We start from the raw sequence: 22,568 nt of genomic DNA, 5'->3' as shown, positions 1-22,568 counted from the left end.
TGGAGAAAGACCTTCCAGTATAATAGTTGAGATTTCCAACTCCAGAATAAAATATAATTGGATTATATCTTTGATAATTAATACTGTTGTGAAGATTAAATGAGGTAAAATCTTAATAAAGTCTTCTTCAATACTATCAGGGTTTTGGTTTTTTTCTGACTCATTCTTTAGCACATAGCTATTGCCTAGGTTTTTAACTCAGAGGAATAGGTTTTCAAGTTATAAGCCCAGCCACTGTCCAGCATGCTTTAGACTAGACAGTGTGTTCTTTGAGGACAGTAACCATATCATTCATCCTGTATCCCTAGTTTTTACAAGTTGCAGGTTTATATTATAGGTACTCAGTTAAGATGTATTGTATACATACATGATAGAATCAATCAATAATTAATCAGTCAGTACATAAATATCTCCTTGCATAAAAAATGTAAGGACACAGAAAGAGTTTTGTTGTCATAGCCAGAAAGAACCTCAATAGATTCAGTCTCTTTATTTCTAGTTCTACTTAAATTTATAATTCTTGATTCATTAATTTGAACTCTCTGCGAAAATACAAAATTAAGAAAACATTTTAAGTGACTCATAACCAGCACAAGCATCAGTAACATTTAGAGAGGACAGTAAATTAATAACATTTAGATAATTGTTAGGTTGACACTGATTTGTAATAGCAAAATAACCAAAATGCAATTAAATCTATTAATGTACACTTATAAAATGTTAGATGCTGAGCAATTGACTTGATTTTGAAAAGCAAGTAAACGAATTTCTACTTGGGAAATGGTGTTTCTCTATTAAGTTTTATTTACGCTCTTGTATTCAAGAGGCATTTATGGAACATCTACAGAATTAAGGTAGATTTCTGGACTTGGAAATCAAAGATGAGATTGCCCTGGTCCTGGCCCCGAGGGAGTCACCATTAAGAGGGGAAAACACAAGCCTGTACAACTAATGGTCATGCACTTCAGGATGTAATAAATGCTATAGATTCCCATGGACATGCATGCGGTTTCCAAAACACATTTTTGTGTGTATATATTCCTTGGTTAAAATCCTGACTCATCTGTTCAGTACAACAGAGTTCCAAAAATAGCACTTTTTACAGATTTTTTAATAATTTGAAAAAAATGAAATTAAACAGCTCTGTAATTCTCTGTTGAATTGAGAAAAGAAAGCTAAGAAGGCCTACCTCTTTCTCAGGAGGATCCAGAGTGTTTGCACTTTCAATTCCCTATCAGTCTATATTTTTAAAGGATTCATAATAGTCCAAACTAAAGATTATTCTTTTATTGTCTAACATTACAAAGACAAATTTCTCCCCAGAATATAATGAGAGATCTCTTGCCTGCAAAAAGTGCTTGTTGGAATTTAAAAAGAAAAGAAAAGAAAATTCAATAGTAGCTAAAAAATTCAATGACTCCCATGTTCTTCATATGATTCAACTAAAAAATAAGATTAACACTATTACAGATAATGTACATATTCCCTGTTGATAACTATCTGGGCAATTTTGTTCTCTATATTTTCTGTAACTTCTTATTGATAACAAATGAAAAAATTGGAAATATAACATAATATAAAAAAATCACAGATTAAGGCTCAAGAGACCTGGATTCTGAAAATACTTGATCACTTGACAAGTTACTTAAGATCTTTGTTCATTCTGTCTGGCAGGAAGTTGGGAGTGACCTAACCCTGCTGGTGGGTAAACACCACAGCATACCAAGAATGTGTGAGATGTCTCATAAAATAAGAAGCTTCCAAAAAACATAGTTTGAAAGTAAATCCCAGTAGATAACTCTGCCTCTAAAAAATGAATACACTCTTTTCTCTAAATTACTAGAGCAGTAAAGCAGGCAGAGCTACAGAAAAGAAAAGTAAATAAATAAACATTATCAAATAAAAATTCTACATGGAAAGTAAATAAAATGCTCTGAGTCATGACCAGCAACATTCTGCTTGCTATATTTTTAGATTTTTTTGAAGTTATCAAATATGCATGTATCTAGATACCAAAAGCTCATAGTAAGCAGAAAAAGATTCAGTCATTAATAAAGTTCATGCTTCACTTCTCTTTATTCCTTTGCTTTCAAAGAACTCTTACTAGAAATAGACATCCTGCATCTGCACCAAAATATTGGGAACCGATATAAAAAATAACTTCAACCCACACAAAGACTCTGGATTTAAAAATATAGCATAAGTTTTAAGACCTTTTTTACTGATAATTTTTGAAGTTCAGATTTAATCTTGAGATATGTAAAGCTTGAATTAGTTCTTGTGGTTTGTTTTATAAAGTTAATGCCTATAGTAAATAGGCTCATGGAAGCTAATGAAATAGCATGCAGTCATATAGCTTGCAAGGGGTAGGGCCCAGATATTCTACCCCAAAATTCAGGCCTGCTCATTTCAACCAAAGAGCAGTCATAGTTGCAAACCAAACATGTCGCCATTCATTGATTCATTACCCAAATATTCAGGGAGAGCCCATGCCATGCTATGTGCAGAAGAGACAAAATTCCAATAGTGTGTTGGGTAAATATTCAACAACTGCAGGGAGGGAGGAGACTAATTGTATTAATTGCTTATTTACATAATGTACATACTCCTATAATAACAGACTTCAATCTACCAGCCTCTTTTCACTGAACTTTGAGTTGGGGAGAGAGGTGCAAAATCAACTCTTGTGAGCCTGTGTGAGCTGGCTCCAGCACACCACTGCAAAAAATTCCTGCCCATGTGAGAAATGCATTTTAGTAGAGAGAAACAACATACTGGTTATATATATGGTATATCAAAACGTGTTATGGAGGAAACAAAATAAAGGCTGGGAAGTTGGGTAGGCAGAGAAAGGAAGGGGCAATTTTAAATAGAATAGTGAGGAAAGATTCCCTTAAAAAATGACATTTGAGCAAAGCCCTGACAATGGTGGAGGAGTGGGCTAAGGAGGAAGAGCATTTCAGTGAAGGGGTCTCTAGGTGGCTATATGATAAAGGTAATTATTTTAAGAATTTTGGTTTTTACCATTAAGTGAAATGGGAAGACATTGAAAGGTTTCGCGCCCTGGGCCAAAGGCAGGCGCCAAACCGCTGCGCCACCCAGGGATCCCTGTTTTGGTTTGGTTTTAACCGAGGGATGATATGATTTCACTTATACTTTTCAAAATATTGCCCTTGTTGATGTTTTAAGAATAAACCATTTTGGGAGTGAGCAAATGTGGAAGCTCTGGTAATAATCCAGGCAAGAGGTGATAGTAGGCTGGATCAAAGAAGTAGTGGAGAGAATGTTGAGAAGCAGTGAGATTTCAGATATATTTTGAATGTAGAGCTGTAGAGCCAACGGTATTTGCTGACAAACTGAATGTGAAGTGTTGTCCAAAAGATGATTCCAAAGATTTTATCCTAAGCAAGAGGAAAGGTGAATTCAGCACTTACTGAATTAGAGCAATTTTGGAAGAAAGATCAGGAATTTGGTTTGGTGTATGCAGAGTTTGATTTGCCTATTAGACATATAAGCAAAGATGTAGAATAGGTAGTTAGGCAAGAGTCTAGTTTTGGGGAGAGATTTGGACTGGAGATAAAACTATGGAAGTAGTCAAGATATTGTTAATACTTAAAACAGGAACTCAATTGGAGCACCAGGTGAATGAATGTAAATTTTTTTAAATTTTTATTTATTTATGATAGTCACAGAGAGAGAGCGAGAGGCAGAGACATAGGCAGAGGGAGAAGCAGGCTCCATGCACTGGGAGCCCGACGTGGGATTCGATCCCGGATCTCCAGGATCGCGCCCTGGGCCAAAGGCAGGCGCTAAACCACTGTGCCACCTGGGGATCCCATGAATGTAAATTTATTTAGCTATTTAATAAATACATATCCCAGCACTATTCTCATTGCTCTGCAAATATTAACTCATTTAATTCTCATTACCCTAAAAGGTAGATACTATTATTTTACTCTTTTTAAAGTTTAGACACTAAAGCACAAAGAAGTTAAGTAACTTGCCCAAGGTCATAAGTAAATGGCTAATAAGTGATAGATTTAGAGTTTCCAACCAAGGCTGTCCAGTTCCAGGATTCTTATTATAGAAGAGAAGTTATGTAAAGGCCTGAGGTAGCCAGCATTACAACATTTAGAGGTCAGGGAGGTGAAGCAGATCAGATCAGTAAATCCTATTCTTTTTTTTTTAAGATTTTATTTATTTTTTCATGACAGACAGAGAGAGAGAGGCAGAGACACAGGCAGAGGGAGAGGGAGAGAAGCAGGCTCCATGCAGGGAGCCTGACATGGGACTCGATCTTGGGTCTCCAGGATCACACCCCGTGCCAAGGTGGCACCAAACCGCTGGGCCACCGGGGCTGCTCCTAGTAAATCCTATTCATAGCATGTAACACATTTTACTCTCCCATAGAAATTCTACTTAATGCTTAGAGAGAATAGGTTTGCCAATGTTTCTTTATGATTTTTTTTTTACATTTTCTGTAATAAGCACATGTTACTTTCAGAATCAGAAAAGACTACATTAAAATAATAGAAGGTGCAGAGTTATTTTTTAAACTTTGTTTTAAAGGATGCATATCACTCCTGTTTACAGCACAGCTCAATGAGAAGATAACAATGAAAATCATTACAGAAAAACTGAATTGCTTCATCCTTAGGGCATGAGTAAAGTCACTATATAACTTATTATCCAAAAAACAATCCTGAGAGTAAAAGGGAGCACTATTAATTACAACATAACAGCAGGCTGAAGTTAGAATTACCCTAAGCATAACGGTAGAGTAGGCAGAGGCACCCCAGGTAACCTCTTTTTCTTAAGAATAGAATGTATGTGAATACAGGAGAGCAGACTCTTATCTGGTCCATGCACACTACTTTCTTACTATGGTTCATTGTAGGTTAAATATACCTTTATTTGCTGTTATTGTTGTTTACCTTTTTACTAATTATCAGTTAGCACTGGGCATCAAAAAACAAACTGAGAACCCCTGGCATGTTATTATCTGCGGGTATTGAAGATCTGCTATAGAGGGCTCATGAGTCCTTATGATGAGGAACAATAATACAGATGTGCTATTTCGATGATTCAAGCTACATTTCAAGTACTAGGAAAGACATTAGTGACCTTAAGTATAAATAAAATCCAGTAAGAAATCAATTTACACAGTGATTAAATACTATATTTATAATCATTAAAAAGAATTATCTTCATTCCCATTCTAACAAGTGAACTGGAACAGAAAAAACATTTAACCATTCACTTCTTATTCCCAAGTTATTTTTAATACTACATAAACCCTAACTTGGTGTGTAATATATACAAGCTGAAATGCAAAATGGAAATACAAGGGAATATACTGTACCTTGTTTTACCTGTAAGAACACACACCTGACAAAAGGCAATTTTCACATCCAAGGTTGGTTCACTGCAGTAGTACAATAAATGGAGGCTCATAAATACCTATAGAAAAAGGGGGCGTATGAATTTCCAAATCACCTATTGTTCATTATTTAATAGTATAAATTTTAATATAATTTGAGTTAAACACAAGGTGTCATGCATAACATATATTTGGCATTATCTGTATCCAGACTAGTATTAGGTACTTTTCATAAATTATAAACATTAAATAATAAAATAAAGTAAAAATTTTCTATTTTTATAATGATTAATACTATCATAATCATAAAGATTTGATATAAAGAATTGAATATACTTAATAAGTTAAAGTTTAGAACATCTTTTTTTATAGCACTTTCAGTTCTAGGCATCTAACTTTAAAAATCTCAAACATATGCTCAAAAGCATATATGTAAGGATGTTTATCATAGAATAGAGGGACTCTTAAATAAACTATAATTGATAATAGAATTATATACAAGCCTTGGAATAATTGAATTCGAGTTTAAGGTATCAGCATAGATAAATTTTTCAAACATGATGTTGAGTGGGATAAAAGCAAGTTTCAAAAGGGTATGAAGATCACTGACTTATTAACATAAAAATTTTAAATATACAAAATTACGTACATTGCTTTGTTATACGATCACAAAACCAAAACTGAAATAAATGGGCACTACGTTAACATCAGTTTAATCTTGGAGGTTAAGTACAAAGATTTCAATTATATTACTTTCCATATGTTGGAAATATTTTATAGTTTTGTAAAGGAGAGGATTAAATCAATCATTTTTTAAGGAGAGGATAAAATAATGTAAAGGTGGTAATGCTAAATTAGGTACTTATTTGAGTATGATGAAGCAACATCAGAGAAATCCAACTGAAACCTTTTCAGTTCAGTTAAGCACACTTTACTGAATGTTTATTGTGTGCAAGACACAATTCTGTGAGCTAAACAATCTTAAAACCACAATTGACAAGAGACTTCTGTTTCTGGCAATATGAATGATTAGATATCCTGAAAACCACTTTTCAGTGTAAAAGTCCTAAAAAAGTTAGAAAAAATATACAAAGTATTTTTTAATGCATAACTGATCTGCCAAAAAAGAAAAGAAAAAAATTATAAGAGATTGAAAATAATGCGAAAGAATTCATGCAGAGAAGTAAAAGAGCTGAAGCTGTCACTTGTACCCAGGCCAACTGGTGATGTCTGAAGATGAGGACTTTAGTTTTTAAAGAGTAGCATGTAGGGCAGCCCAGGTGGCTCAGCGGTTTAGCACTGCCTTCAGCCCAGGGCATGATCCTTCACCCAGGATCCAGTCCCAGGTCAGGCTCCCTGCATGGAGCCTGCTTCTCCCTCTGCTGTGTCTCTTCCTGTTTCTCTCTCTCTCTCTCTCTCTGTGTCTCTCATGAATAAATAAAATCATAAATAAATAAATAAATAAATAAATAAATAAATAAATAAATAACATGTAGAGCCCAGGAAACAAAGCTTAGAACCTATCTATGGTAGGAAGTCACATTGAAGACACCACACTGAGCTTAATAGAGGAAATTTTTTCATTTGTTTTTTCTATTGACTTGATGAGGTACATTCACAATAGTTCTGAATAGCTTTTTTAATTATTTAAATTAAAATTAGTTAACATCCAGTGTAGCACTGGGGTAGAATTAATGAGATTCATCCAGTGCTCATTCCAAAAAGTGCTCTCTTTAATGCCCATCACCCATTTAGCCCATCTCCCATACACCTCCCCTCCAGTAACTCTCAGTTTGTTCAATAGAAGTTTTAAGCAAACCTTAGGAAAGCTAGCAACACAATCCCAGGAGTCTGAATTGCAAGAAAAAATACATAGGAATTGACAGATTTTTTAAATTTCAAAAAGAATGAAAGGGCAAGAGCATAGAAGACATTCCTGAAGAAAAGAGAGTGGGTGTTTTGTCTGTGAACGTTAGGAGGGTACAAAGCTGCAGTAAGAAAACATATGAGAGATTGATGCAGATAGACCTATAAATTAATAAAGAGCCAAGAACAGACACACACATAGGTGGAAGCCTGATTATGTTAAAGTCTGCATTGCAGATATTTGGGGAAAGAAGAAACTATGCATTAAATAATGCTGAGACAATAGGTAATGCATCATAAATACAGAGTGCAGAGGGTGGGGAGGAAGCACACCCCTGTTGAAAGACAATTCTCTAATTAGGTCTTTCACATTCTGGCATGTCTTGCAAACAGAAGCACCGGCTGTCATTATTCCAGACTATCTTCTCAAGGGTAATTATATAGCAAACAATCTTGGAAGACAGAGATACTATCTCTCTCTTGAACAAAGAGCAAGTTTGATCACTCGCCAGTATAATAAAAAAATGATGTTTCTCTGGGGCAAGCCGTGCTTATTGCCAATTATAAAGATTTGGGTTCCTTATGCTTGGAGTTCCACTTCTATAGCGGAACCCACTATATATGCAGTAGTCACCTGACTTTCTTTGAATCACCCTTTGGAATTGGGGCCTGAGGAACTACCACGAATATTGACATTCTAGCTACTGCTATTAATGTGAGTAATAAAGACCAAGAATCCATGTCAACTTCAAGCTGCATGGTGGAGTCTTGTATGTTTGTTTCATTATTATTTTTTTATAGCCTACATATATGAAATGCCATTTGATATGTTAAATATTTGTCAAAAAATTCAAGTGACACAAGGAACGAGTGGTCATTTATTCTTTTGCTGGGAGTTGCTCTGTAGGCACAAATGCCTGGAACCAAAACATTCATAAAAGCCATTGATGGGAAATGATCTTAAAGAGAAATGCCAAGGAGGGTAAAGCAGGAAGAACAGAAGAAACTGTGCTTGATGATAACATTAAACTACTGAATTAAAAATTCTGGAACTTTTCTACTTCTAGACTTCCTGAAGAAGGTAAACCTCCCCCATAAAATAATTACTAAAATATAATCAGAAAAGTAAAAAATAAAACAACTTCTCAAATTTTAGTCTGTGAGATTATTTTATCGTATCCATGAGATTTCCATAAAATTTATGTATTATTTTTGCCAAGTACATCTACTTTGTTTAAAATTTTAAATTTAGTTTTACACCAGGTATAGGGCAGCCTGGGTGGCTCAGCAGTTTAGCGCCACCTTCAACCCAGGGCCTGATCCTGGGGATCCGGAATTGAGTCCCACGTCCAGCTCCATGCATGGTGCCTGCTTCTTCCTCTGCTTGTGTCTCTGCCTCTCTCTCTCTGTCTCTCATAAATAAATAAATAAAATCTTAAAAAAAAAAAGAGTCAGGAATCCCCTCCTGACAGTGCCACTTAAAAAAAAATAACAGGTATAATTTACACACAGTAAAATGAACAGTTCTTTAGTGTATAGGTTGATGAGTTTTGACAAAAGCCCATATCCATGTAACTCACATTTCAGTGAGGATAAAAAATAGTCTAAAAACCCCTTTGCTCTTTTCTAGACAATATTCCCCAACCCTGAGGCAAACAATGGTCTAACTTCTTTCATTATAAATTAGTTTTTCTTGTCCTAGAACTCATATCAATGAACATACAATATACACTCTCTTTGGTTGAGCTTCTTTTGCTCAGTAATATGCTTTTAGTATTCAGCCATATTGGCATAAGTTTTACTAATTATTCATTTTATGGCTAAGTTTAATGCATCACAGGGTGCTTGTCCATTCTGCTTTAGGTCATTTGAGGTGCCTCTATTTTTTAATGTTATTAATAATTCCGCTATGTATATTTATGTACATGTATTTTTGTTAAATATGTTTTCATTCCTCTCATGAAAAATAGCATGCGAAAAAATTGTTGGATCGTGAGATTAGGAATATGTTTTATTAAATTTTGAAAAACGGGCACATTATCAGGCACATTATCAACTTGCAGCAATGTATGAAAATTCAATTGTTTTACCTCCCTGCCAACATTTAGTGCTGCCAGTTTTTTAAATTCTAATTATTCTAGTGGACATTTAGTAATACTTTGTTATGGTTTTTTATTTCCTTGATTGCTAATGATATTCAGCTTATTTTCACATGTTTATTGGACACTTATTTAACATCTTTGGTTAAATGCCTTTTGAAATCTTGTGCATTTGGTGGTGGACTGTGCATAGGGGGAGGAGGTTATGTGTCTTTTTATTACAAATTATAGAAATTCTTCATTTATTTCAGATAAAAGTTTTCTGTCAGATACATATATTATGAATATCCTCTTTCAGTCTGTAGCTTGCATATTTAATTTAAAAATGCTGTCTTCTAGTAATACTTAATTTTATGAAATTATTTTATCATTTATTTTTCTTTTATTAATAGTGTTTTCTTGATTCTATCAAGGGATCTTTGACCACACCAAGTTTAGAAAGATATTCTTCCACATTTTCTTCTTGAAGCTTTACATTGTTCACTCTACTTTTAGGAATATGGTCTACTTCCAATTAATTTTTTTTAAGATTTTATTTATTTATTCATGAAAGACACACAGAGAGAGGCAGAGACATAGGCAGAGGGAGAAGCAGGCTCCATACAGGGAGTCCAATGTGGGACTTGATCCCAGGACCCCGGGATCACGCCCTGAGCCGAAGGCAGACACTCAACCACTGAGCCACCCAGGCGTCCCTACTTCCAATTAATTTTAATCTATGGTGGGATTATATGTTAAGGTATATATTGAGGTTCATTTTCTTCCTTATAAATAGCCAGTTGTTCAAGTATTCATGGTCCTAAAATTTCCCATATTGAGTTGCCTTGTTCCCTTAGCCAAAAAAATCAATTGGCTATACAAGTGTTGATCTATTTCAGGACTCTATTCTGTCCCATTGACCTACTGTCTGTATTTACACGCATATCATTCCATCTTGATTACTGAGTTTTATTGTAAGTTCTTCAAATGAGGTAAGTTCTCCATTTTTTTTTTCTTTTTATTTGGAAGATTCTTTTAGGTCTTTGCATTTCCACATGGACTTTAAAATCAGCCTGACAGGGCAGCCCCGGTGGTGCAGCGGTTTAGCGCCACCTGCAGCGCGGGGTATGATCCTGGGGACCCGGGATCGAGTCCCACATCGGGCTTCCTGCATGGAGCCTGCTTCTCCCTCTGCCTGTGTCTCTGCCTCTCTCTTTGCTCTCTCTGAATGAATAAATAAATAAATCTTAAAAAAAAAAAAATCAGCCTGACATTTCAAAAAAAATTTTTTTTTAACTTTCTGGAATTTGATTGAGAATGTATTAGAACTATAGATTGCTTTGGGAAGAAAAATATCTCAACAATATTGGATATTTTTATCCATAATTATAGTATATTTGCCCATTTATTTTAGTTCTCTCTAATTTACCTCAGGAATGTTTTGTAGTTTGCAGTGTATAGATCTTGTATGTTTTCCTTTAAGTTTATTCTTTAGCATTTACATCTTTGATGCTAATGTAAATGGTATATTTTTTATTTCCATTTCCGAAAGACTTATTTTTTAAAATAATGTTAATTTTTGTAAGTGACCTTGTATTCTACCACATTGCTATACTCATTTATTAAAACGAGTAAATATTTTATAGGTTGTTTAGGATTTTCCTTATACACAGAAAAGTTGCCTTCAAATGAAGATAGTTTTTTCTTTTTCCTTTCCAATCTGCTTTTCCTTGCCTAATTGTTGGCTCCAATCCTATGTTGAATAGAAGTGAGGAGATGCTGATGATCTCTGTCTCTTAATAGGTGTATTTAGTCCGTTTACATTTAAAGTGAATATGAATACTGCTGACATCAAGCCTAACACTGTACTATATGTTTCATATTTTACTCCTGTTTTCATATGTTTCATATGGAAAATATTCTATTTTTCCTCATTCTCAGCCTTCTTAAGAAGAACTGTCTTTTTGTTTTCCATTTTATTTTATCCAACAGCTTACTAGTTATACTTTTTTTAGTGGTTGTTCTAGAGTTATAACCTGCATTTTTAATTTTTAGATACTTTTTTTAGTGGTTGTTCTAGAGTTACTGCATTTTTAATTTTTAGTCATGTAACTTCAAATAATATTATTCTACTTCACATATAATTTAAGAAACTTACAATAGTCTACTTCAATTTTCTCCTCTGGTCCTATGAATGATCGTTGTCATTTATTTTACTTATACATAATACTTTATAAACTCCATAACAGACTGCTATTATTTTTGCTTTAAATAAGCAATTCTATTTGAAAAGAAATTAATATATTACAAAGAAAAGTATTTTATATTTGTTACATATTTTCTCTGTATAGTTCTTTCACAACTTTAATATTTTCTTAAGCAATTATGTTTTTAATGTTATTATAAATGGTATTTTTATTTAATTACCATTTTCCAAATGCTCATTTCCAGCATTTAAAATTTCCATTCATTATTGACTCATTACCTTACAGCATGCATTCAATGGGGAAATGTTCTCCCAGCCATTCTTTAATATTTTCCTTCAGTCTTGTCACAACACTTTATTCATACTTTTAGAACAAATATCTTATAATATTGTAACTGTTTGTTCATATGTCTGATCCATACTACATTATGACCTTCTCAAGGAAAGGGACTATGTTTTATTCATGTTCACAACCCCAGGGCCCAACACTATTCTTAATATATAGTTAGTGTCGAGTAAATGTTTACTGAATTAAAAGGAGAATCAAATGAAAGAAAGCTTCTTTCCTTCTCTAGCACAAATCTAAGTATTTTCATTATCTTTGCATATTGATATCTATAACTTTTCAATTAATTTGATGCTAATAAACTAGGAATGAGGAGTTTGTAGTAGTGGAAGAATGGAAGAGTCCAACACAGCTGACCTCAGAAATGCTACCCAGCAAAGCTGTTTTAGTTCTGTACTGCTGAATTGGGCATGTGGGAAATAATAACATCCAGCCCACCACCTGAAATGAACAATGTATTTTAATTTTTAATGAGTGAATAATCTTGCTATGGGAAGCAAGCATCCTGATCTTTCCTGGTTGCATTATAATGATTCCAAATGTAGCACCATGACTAAGTCACTAAGTCACTGCAGAAACTTCTTGTTCCACAAAGGATCATTAAAAGCAAAAGAATGTTCAGTATGATAATCTCAGGGAATTACAAAAAATAGTTTGGTAATTATATTTCCTGATAGCATGGCAGAAAGCATTTGGCACCATTGCATAGAAACAACATAAATGGCCAGGGAATTGTCTCAATATTAGTCTAAAATGTAATTAGTGACAATATCTTGGTGTAATAGAGGACCCATGAGTAACTTGAAAAGGGAGGGATGATAATTTGGGGAGCTTAGAGCTTTCAATTACTGGTTGTTCCTGTGTGCTCCTTGCTATGTACTATACTGAGTTTCTCTCATTACATGCCTGTATGAATTAATGGTTACTCTGAGCAAAGCAGTAGGCCAAGTTGTATGAATGAGATATACTTAAGAATTTATTAGGTTGAATTGGTGCACAGCAGCTACTATAAAAGAATGTAACTATAATGTGTTTTAATAGCTTAGATCAATATTTAAATTCTTTTGTATTTGAGATGTGCCAACTAAACCACAGGAGGTTTGAGAAGCTTCACAGACACAAAAAATCAGTTCTGGGTAGCTCCAGGCTCCCATGGTTTGTCACTGAATTACAATACCTGCAAGAGAAAACTAAATGAACAATTGATTACAAAAAAATGTTTGGAGATCCAGCACTTTCCAAGTTGAACTAATGTGCAACAAACTCATCTGTAAATAATTTTTGCATTTATTACATATCAGACTTATTAACAGATGACTCTCTTAATAGCCTGTAAGCATACGTACAAAATTAGATAATTATTGTTAATTACCAAAAAAAAAAAATACTATGTCCAAAAGAATTCTCCCAGCTATGTATAAAAAAAATGTACATTTAAAAACACAAATAAAAGTAAATATACCATAAAATAAGTAATTATCTTTTTAGCGCTGATAGAGAAAATAGATTTAAATTTAATTTTCTATTAAGAACTGTGCATTTGCTCACTTTAAGATACTATTAAATCTTTTGGTCTATGGACTATCATTTAGAGCAGAAGTGACCCATGGACTAAATTCAACTCACCACCTATTTTTATAAATAAAATTTTATTGGAACAAGGCCATTCATTAGTTTACACATATTGTCTAAGGCTGCTTTCATGCTATAATGGTAGATTTGAGTTACTGTGACAGAAACTATATGGCCTGCAAAGCCTAAAATATTTACTATCCAATTCTTTATAGAAAAGTTTGCCAGGGGCACCTGGCTGGTGGTCAGTAGAGCATGCAGCTCTTGGTCTCAGGGTTGTGAGTACAAGCCCCACACTGGGCACAGAGCTTACTTAAAAAATAAAAACAAATAATTTAAAAAATTAAAATAAATTTTAAAAGGAAAAAGAAAAGGTTACCAACTTCTGATTTAGAGCACTCTCAATACAAATATCTAGAAGCACACCATCAGTTCAGTATAAAGGTAAAAATATTTTTTTTTGGTAAAAATAATTTAATGTCTCTAATCATAAGTATGTGATAATACTTTCTAATAAATACTTTCTAATAAATACTTTCTAATAAATAATATTCAATATCTAATAATTACTATTTCCTTACAAGTAATCTGTTCTTGTCTATATCAAAAAGCTAAGAATCTCTTAAAATATTGTTCATATAACAACATGATGCTTCCATAGAAATCCTTTGATAAACTTATTTAGCAGGAGTAAAGCAATAGAGACCAGAATGTAAGAGATGAGAAGGAAGCAAATACCTAAGAAATATGAAGGATTATTAAGAGAAAGGACATATAAAATAAGAAATATAAAAACAGGGATGCCTGGATGGCTCAGCGATTGAGTGTCTGCCTTTGGCTCGGGGTGTGATCCTGGAGTCCCAGGATGGAGTCCTACATCAGGCTCCCTGCATGAAGCCTGCTTCTCCTTCTGCTTATGTCTCTGCCTCTCTTTGTGTCTCTCATGAATAAATAAATAAAATCTTAAAAAAAAGAAATACAAAAACAGCAAAATTCCCCAATTCAAGAATTATAATACATACAAACATTTTTAAGTTTTCTTAATATAGGACATAAAGCATTGCTTCTGGTCCAGAAACCTGGTAGTGTTAGCTAACATGGACTCTTAAACATCACAAAACTTTAGATGAGCTGGGTAAACTGTAACAAAAAGTAGTTAATGTGCAGCTGAATTTGCATTAGAAAAGGAAAATTGCCAGTGGTGTTCTGAAGTTGGCTCCTACGATCAGCTTGCAAAAGCTGATTGTGCACAGATTTTCCCAACTCCAAGCTTGATGATACCACTTCAGTAGTTTAAAATTGACTTTGGTGAGAATATTTATACCATAGAAACTGGCAAATGCTACAAACCAAGCTTTCTTCGGAGACCTGATGATTAAACATCTACTAGCACACCCCTGGAAGTTACCAGGTACCAGAAATGAAAGAAGAAACTAAAAGATATATCACAAATTTCCAGAAATATCACACGGAAAATAAATATCACAAGTGAGACTTATCAGATACTATAAAAGAAATATTACTACCACAAGAACTTTATATGATGAAAACAATTGGAAAGACCATAAGTAGGAAGGAATGAAATAGAGAATCAGAATAAGAAACAAGTGCCAGAAGAAATAAGCTATCGCTACAATAAGAAAAATAATTGATAGATTTGAAAATGAAGTAAATAGAAGTTGTGGGAAAAGTAGCTTTTAAATTAAAAGCCTAGGGCAGCCCGGGTGGCTTAGTGTTTTAGTGTCACCTTCAGCCCAGGGCATGATCCTGGAGACGTGGGATTGAGTTCCATGTTGGGCTCCCCACAGGGAGCCTGCTTCTCTCTCTGCCTCTCTCTGCCATTCTCTCTCTCTCTTTCTCTCTGTATGTGTCTCTCATGAATAAATAAATAAAATCTTTTAAAAATAATAAATTAAAAGCCTAATAGGTTGAGCAGGCTAAATAGAAATAGTCAAGTTAATGAACTAGAAAGAAATTCACAAGAATTTATCACATATTAACAAAGAGATGGAAAATGTAAAAGACTGAGAGATGAGATACAGGCAATAGAATAACACAGTCCAAAATAAATATAACAAGATTTTCAGAAGGTACAAAGAAAATTAAATAGAATGGGCAAGGGGAAATATTTGAAGTGATAATGATAATTCTCCTAAATAGTTGAAAAACATAATGAAGTCCTTAGCAGCATAGATAAGAGTAAATCCATGCTTAAAAATATTATGAAGAGCAGCCAGTACAGTGATAAAATCTTAAAAGCAACTAGAGATAAGAGTCAGGAGTCCCATAGAAGAACAATTGTACTGATGAGTATAAAGGTTTTAAAGTAAGAAAAATGGTACTTTAGAAATGTCACTTTAAAACACAAAACAGAACCATAAAAAAAGAGGAAAAAAAGAAAACAGAACAGAACTAACATGATGAGAACAATAAAACATACAAACAAAAAGACCAGCTTATTATTACCAACACATAGTGGAAAGGAAAGTCCTCTAATTTTGATGAGAAAAATTCTAATTATTTTTAAAAGATTTTATTCATTCATGAGAGACACAGAGAGGTTAGAGGCAGAGACATAGGTGGGGGGAGAAGCAGACTCTCTGCTGGGAGCCCAATGCCACACTCAATCCCAGAACCGGGATCACGCCTTGAGCCGAAGGCAGACGCTCAACCACTGAGCCGCCCAGACACCCGAGAAAAATTCTAATTTTGATAGCAAAAACATCCTATGATTTGCAACTAATTGGAAGAGAGCAATTAACATTAGAGTCACCTTCCTCCTTCACCAAGGAGGGACACAGAAGTCAATCAAGGTAGTCAGCACAAATAATCCCAATACAAAACTATCATCAAAGTAACTTAAAAAAATTCTGCTTAATAGCAAAGAAATAAAAAATAAAATATTATTTTGCTTCTAAAATTCTTGAAGTTTTTTGATGGTTAATGATCAATGCAGAACAGACCTACCCTGCTCTCTTCCACTGTTTCTCTCAATATCTCATTTCATTCATGTCTTCCCAATATAAAATAAGCACTAAATAATGAATTTGTTGAATGAATTTGTTGAATGAATTATTTGTTGAATGAATTATTAGATGTTGCAAATTAAAATTGATATAAACTTTGGGGATAGCTCGACAACAAAATATTAAACTGCTTTAAAATGTATTTAAGATTTAAATAATTCTACACCTAAGGATTTATGCTAAAGATATAATCAAGTATCTGTACAAAGATCAATCTATAAGAATGTTAAACATAGCATTATTCAGAGTACAATAATTGAAAAACTAAACATTCAATAAAAATTATTTTATTTTATTATTTTATTTTATTTGAGAGGGGCAGAGGTGGAGAAGGACAATGGGAGCTGGATAGATAGAGTCTTAGGCAGGCTTCACACCCAGGGCAGAGCCCAATGCATGGCTCAATCTCACGACCTTGGGATTGTGACCTGAGCTGAAATCAAGAGTCAAATGCTGGGGCACCTGGGTAGGCTCAGTGGTTAAAAGTCTGCCTTCCGCTCAGGTCCTGGCCCTGCTTCTGCTCGGGTCCTGGGAGTCCCACATCAGGCTCACCGCAGGGAGCCTGCTTCTCCCTCTGCCTATGTCTCTGCCTCTCTCTGTCTCTCATAAATAAATAAATAAAATCTTAAAAAAAATAAAGTCAGATGCTTAACTGACTAAGCCACCTAGGTGCCCCTAATAATAGTATTTTAAAAACATAGCATAATCCCATTTAGCCACTTACAAATCATAATATGTATAAATGTTCACAATACATTATCAAGGGAAAAAACATAACAAAAATGGGTTACGATAAGTCCCCAATCTTTTTAGGAAAATAAATATGAATATAGTTTTAGAGAGATAGAAATATACACATTTTTAATCTTTGCGCTTTTACAGTGAAGATTGCATCTTTTTAATTAAAAAATGCTATTAGAGCATATAGGAAAATGACATGCAAATCTTTCAACTTCTCCCTTTTAACTGAAAGAAAACAGAGCAAGTATCTAAGCAACTTCTTTTCATAGATAAGAAATTTAAGGCCTAGTGATAAATGGTTAGGAAATCTTCCAAATTCAAACGTCATCAGTGAGGCAATAGGACTCAAATCCAAATGTCCCGAATGCTATACAGTAAACACAGATTAAGTTTCTCCAAAACACTGACCAGAAAACATTTTAAAAATATGTTAGAAATAGCCTCTCAGGAATTGATTTTTTTTCTAATTGTACCTAAAATTCATGTACATGGAGCCTGAACCTAGACACAAGTATTTTACTTATTTTTCTAAAATATCCTGTACAGAGTTTCATTAACACAGAGAAACGGGATTTTTTCATCATTTGGAAAAATTAGTAAAGTATTGCTTAAATTAGTTCTAACACTTTTAACAGACACCACCAGTTTAGATCTCACTATCAAACACAAGAAGTATCTTACCCAGGTGAAGTATATAAACCATTATCTTTGCCTAGTTACATCTTTTTCTTCAACATTTCTCAAGACATTTTGCAATTTAAAATGTCAAGAAACTCAGCTCTTCAGTTACTGCATGAAATCCTGTGTACCTACCACCACCACACCTATTATTCTTTTTTTTTTTTAATTTTTATTTATTTATGATAGTCACACAGAGAGAAAGAGAGAGACAGGCAGAGACACAGGCAGAGGAAGAAGCAGGCTCCATGCACCGGGAGCCCGACGTGGGATTCGATCCCGGGTCTCCAGGATCGCGCCCTGGGCCAAAGGCAGGCGCCAAACCGCTGCGCCACCCAGGGATCCCCACACCTATTATTCTATACACAGAATACTCAGCCTCTACTATCCTCATGCTCCACACATCTGTAATCATTTCTAGGTCTCTATGTGTCTGTGTATGAATTATATAATATCTTTTCTAAATATTAGCCAGAGTGAAAGGATGATATTATTTTCCTCACTGATTCTACATTAATAAGATAACATTTATAAAGCATAGAACATAGTGACTTTTACATAAGTGCCATATATGTGTTTCTTATATATACAATTTTATAGATAAATAACATTTCACATCACAGAGAGTAATATATATATAGACTACAATTCCCAAAGAGTAAAAGTAGCAATTAGTGTCACAAACAGAGGCATTTTGATTTTTAGTTAGGACTCCTTATAATATGTGAAGCCTTTTTTAATATTAACCTCATTTCAAAAAGAAAATTCAAATTCCTATCATATGGACTCAATGAAAAATACATATATATTTAGTATCCACTCCATGTCAGATAGCTATACTGGAAAGTCATGTATAATACTGAAGAATTCCAAATAAAAGGCCTAAATCAGTGCCTTTATGGAAGATATAAAATTAAATTATATCTCATAAAATTAAATATCATAAAATTAAAATATTGTACATATACATGTTTATTTCTAAATCCTCGGGGCTAAAATTTTTCCATTAAAGTAACTTTTTAATTTTTCTGAAGATGGACATATAAAAATATATTTATTTTAACACAAATGGTATAATAATATGCCTTCAGCAAGAAAAAAGAAACAAACCTTTAAGCAATTAATTCAAAAGACAAAATGAAATCTTACTTCCACTAAACAAATAGCATTATTGCTTTAATTATGCATCTCTGGAATAACTAGGCCAAGGGGCTATTCATTAGGTGAAATGTCAACTTTGAACCCTGGAGGGGTGATGAACTTACACAAACAACTTGGTCCCTTAAGTGGTGTGGAAAAATCTAACAAGAAGAATAAATTCAGAGGTCATTTCATCTTCCAGTCACTTAGCAGCTGAATGGGAGTGAAGAGGGCAAAAGGGAAATGATTTCTAAAAATAATTAACCATAAACTCTGAGGTAGAGATAAGTAACGGGAGGATGAAAATGGAAGCAGCTTTCTCCAGGGTTTCCAGCCAGCTCTCCTTGCAGGGACGCATTCATCACCACACAAAGCCTCACATACAAGGTTTACAGCTGAGCCTTTCAGTCTACATAACTGTCTCCATCCCCTCCACGTCCCTCTTCCCCCTGCTGCCTAGAGTCTTTCTCATTGTGTCACTCATGGTTTCTTTCCACCTCCTAGTTTGGGAGATAGATTATCAGACTAGCCCCTTCTGCAGACATGATCAGCATGCATCCTATCTTGCACAGTCAAATCTTTTTAATTTCTGAAGAACAAGCTTGAGGAAACACAAATACAGTTGCTCATTTCATTGAGCAGCATAAGGGTTTTTTTTTTTTTTTTTTTTTTTTTTTATCTAGTCAAAACTTCATAGAGTGAATAAATTAAAGGAGGATATTTGGGATATTGCCAACACAAATTCATAGCACAACGCCAATGCTTCAAGCAAAAAGAGCAACCAAAAATTCACATAAAATCAAATGTTCCCTTATTCTTTTAGTCTAAGTTCAGTGGATATTTTAAAAGAATATTCATTATAAGAATAATATATCTATTATTTCAAGAAATATAGAAATATGCACTTATTATTTTGTGGCTGTTAAAAAAATTGTAGCAAGTTTAAGCCAAGTAACCCTTAGCCTTTTTGGAGGAAGATGATTTAATGACAACCAAATTAATAGATAACTTGAAGATCCTTTTTCTTTAGGTAATTAAGTATTTTGTAGGAAAAAAATGAATATTCTTTAAGTAAAATATTAATATTCTTATATTCAAATGGTTTTAATTACTTGCCAATGTAAACTAAAGCAAATTATGGATTATGGGATGGGGTAAGGAGAAAGGTTTGAACATCTATTGAAAAACATAAGGCTTTTTAAAAGTAATTATGATAAATTAATTGTTTTAATATTTTCTTTTCCAGAAATATGTATATGAATTAAAATATATTACCTGATCTTACAACATAGAACTGACTCTCTGCAAAGCTTATGTTTAGAAATTTTACCCATATCCAATCTAAGTAAATCATGATATACTGAGTTGCATTTAAATGCTTACTTTAGGGCACCTGGGTGGCTCAGTGATTGAGCATCTGCCTTTGGCTCAGGTTATGATCCTGGGGTCCTAGGATCAAGTCCCACATCAGGTTACCCACAGGGCACCTTCTTCTCCCTCTGTCTGTGTCTCTGCCTCTCTTTCTGTGTATCTCGTGAATAAATAAAATATTTAAAAATAAGTAAATAAAAACCTACTTTAAAATGTGCCCTAAAAAAAATAAAAAATAAACAAATAAAATGTGCCCTACATAAATGTCAATAAAACTACATGTAAAAAAAATATGTAAACAAATCAAAAGGCATTTTAATATGGCCCATGACAAAATAAAATGTTATGCCAAAAAATTTAGTTTGGTTTAATTTAATCCATGACATTTCATGATTGGTTGAAATGTCACAACAAAAAGTAAAGTTCAAATAAAGCCATTAGAAGGCTGACCTATATTTAGCCATCACTTATAAAAGCTACTCATGCCGAATGCTTCATCCATAGTAAAAACAAACAAAAGCTAACAGTACACTAACCTCTGTGTTTTGAGTTGAACTTCTGTTCAATTTTGACCTCTATATTTTTTAATTGAACAATGGGTAATGTGGGAAAATATAAAACTCTTAAAGGAGTAATATGATTCCAAAAGAATATAAGAATCATGAATCATGTCCTTTCTTTTATTTTTTTGACATGGATAACAGAGCCTTTACATTTTGGTAAGTAGACAGACTATTCATAGGAAAGAAGGGCAGTGATGTCATGAGTCTTCCTTAACAGCAAGAGAAATATTTTTTCTCTCTTTGCATATATTTATCATATAATTAACAGGCTGGTACTTAGAAGGATACATATATATACAGAACATACATATATATAGAACTCCACTTGCATTTAGAGTTGGAAAAAGCTAGTTCAAAATTTCACAAGTATTTCTTAACAATGAATACAATGTTTTAGGTTTCTTCTAGTGACATACTCAGGCTAACATATTTATTATGGCATTTGTATCTAGCACTTTAGCATTTGGATCAGAGCAAACATCTCTTTTTGTTTGTAATCAAATTCTGTCCTAATCTCTAGGCCCTCCATAACCTTTAAATATGTTCAGTAGATTCAGGTGTGTCTTAATTGTCTCACAACATAGGGAACTTTTGAAGGAATGACTTGAATCATGCTCAAAGATTAGAATGTTCATTTTTTGTATCACTTTCATCTCCAATGAACATGTTTAGGAAAGCTCTCCCTTTCCTCAAGTTGAAAGCTGACTTTGGCTAGCCCAGCTAGGATAGTCCACTGAGTAGAAAGGAATTGGAAAATGTCAATCAGCTTTGACAGTGTTCAAACTCCAAGGTAAAGTCTAGAAATATAAAGAATCCAGTTTGAAGCCAAACAAACAAAATTAAGATGTGTTTATGGGTTGGCATCAAACTACACAGGAGTATGAAGGTGCAAATCCTGAGAAACTGCTTTGAGAAAATGCCATTCAGCATGTCACTGACTTTTACAGATCAGGGGTTTGAACGGAATAGCTCAAAATGTAGGAAGTAAAAGCCATACTAAATGGCTACTCTCTGAATATATCTTATGCAACAAACAAGACAGTATAGAAACTGCAGTAATCAAGCATATTTGTAACTAATAAAACAGGTACATTTCTCATTTACAGTGGATATCGTGTAACCACACCATATTTCCCCTTCAGGACTGAGCCACTCATTTCTCCATCTGCTGGGAGTTTTGCCTGCTAACAGCACACAGCTGAGCCTCTTCCTAGGAATGGCCCACTGCTAAAGGGAGCTTCTCTACTGAAGGTTACGCCCCTTTCTCAGTGAATGTGGCATATGAGCCCCCTGGCCCCCAACACATACCTACTCTTTGTCTTAAGATGTCTCTGTAGGGTCATTCCAACTTCACAATTACTCATGGGGTTAACCAAAGCCCCTGTTGCAAATGCATTGTAGTTTGGCTTTATCTCCTGCCAATGCTGCTTTTCCTACTTCCTTATAGGTGTTTTCCTAAAAGCATTGCCCAAATCATCACTCTGGCTCAGAACATGTTTCCCAGGGAATCCACCCTAGATAAGTTGATACCAGGAATAGTTCTGAAAAGCCCACTTTAAGATGGAATTTGGATCTGGATAACCTGTCTGGTAAGGATGATC

General features: G+C 34.0%; 1 protein-coding gene across 9 annotated transcripts in view; it reads right to left on the bottom strand.

Moving 5' to 3' along the window:
- MAPK10 (mitogen-activated protein kinase 10) overlaps positions 1-22,568 on the bottom strand; it is a 305,461-nt gene that overhangs the window by 142,386 nt on the left and 140,507 nt on the right. For 6 of the 9 annotated variants that reach the window (XM_038582223.1, XM_038582225.1, XM_038582221.1 and 3 more), the window contains one exon: positions 5,389-5,460. The exons of 1 other annotated variant lie outside the window; for it this stretch is intronic. In XM_038582223.1, coding sequence (XP_038438151.1) covers positions 5,389-5,454 — 66 coding nt within the window. In that variant the 5' untranslated portion in view covers positions 5,455-5,460. Of the gene's footprint in view, positions 1-5,362; positions 5,461-22,568 lie in introns of all 9 variants that reach the window. 2 more of the 9 variants (XM_038582226.1, XM_038582228.1) reach the window with 2 other exon arrangements.

Source organism: Canis lupus, chromosome 32 (genome assembly GCF_011100685.1).
Source record: "Canis lupus familiaris isolate Mischka breed German Shepherd chromosome 32, alternate assembly UU_Cfam_GSD_1.0, whole genome shotgun sequence".
NCBI classification, from domain to species: Eukaryota; Metazoa; Chordata; class Mammalia; order Carnivora; family Canidae; genus Canis; species Canis lupus.
The sequence above is the reverse complement of the archived record's forward strand: the minus strand, read 5'-3'. Positions and strand labels throughout refer to the sequence as shown.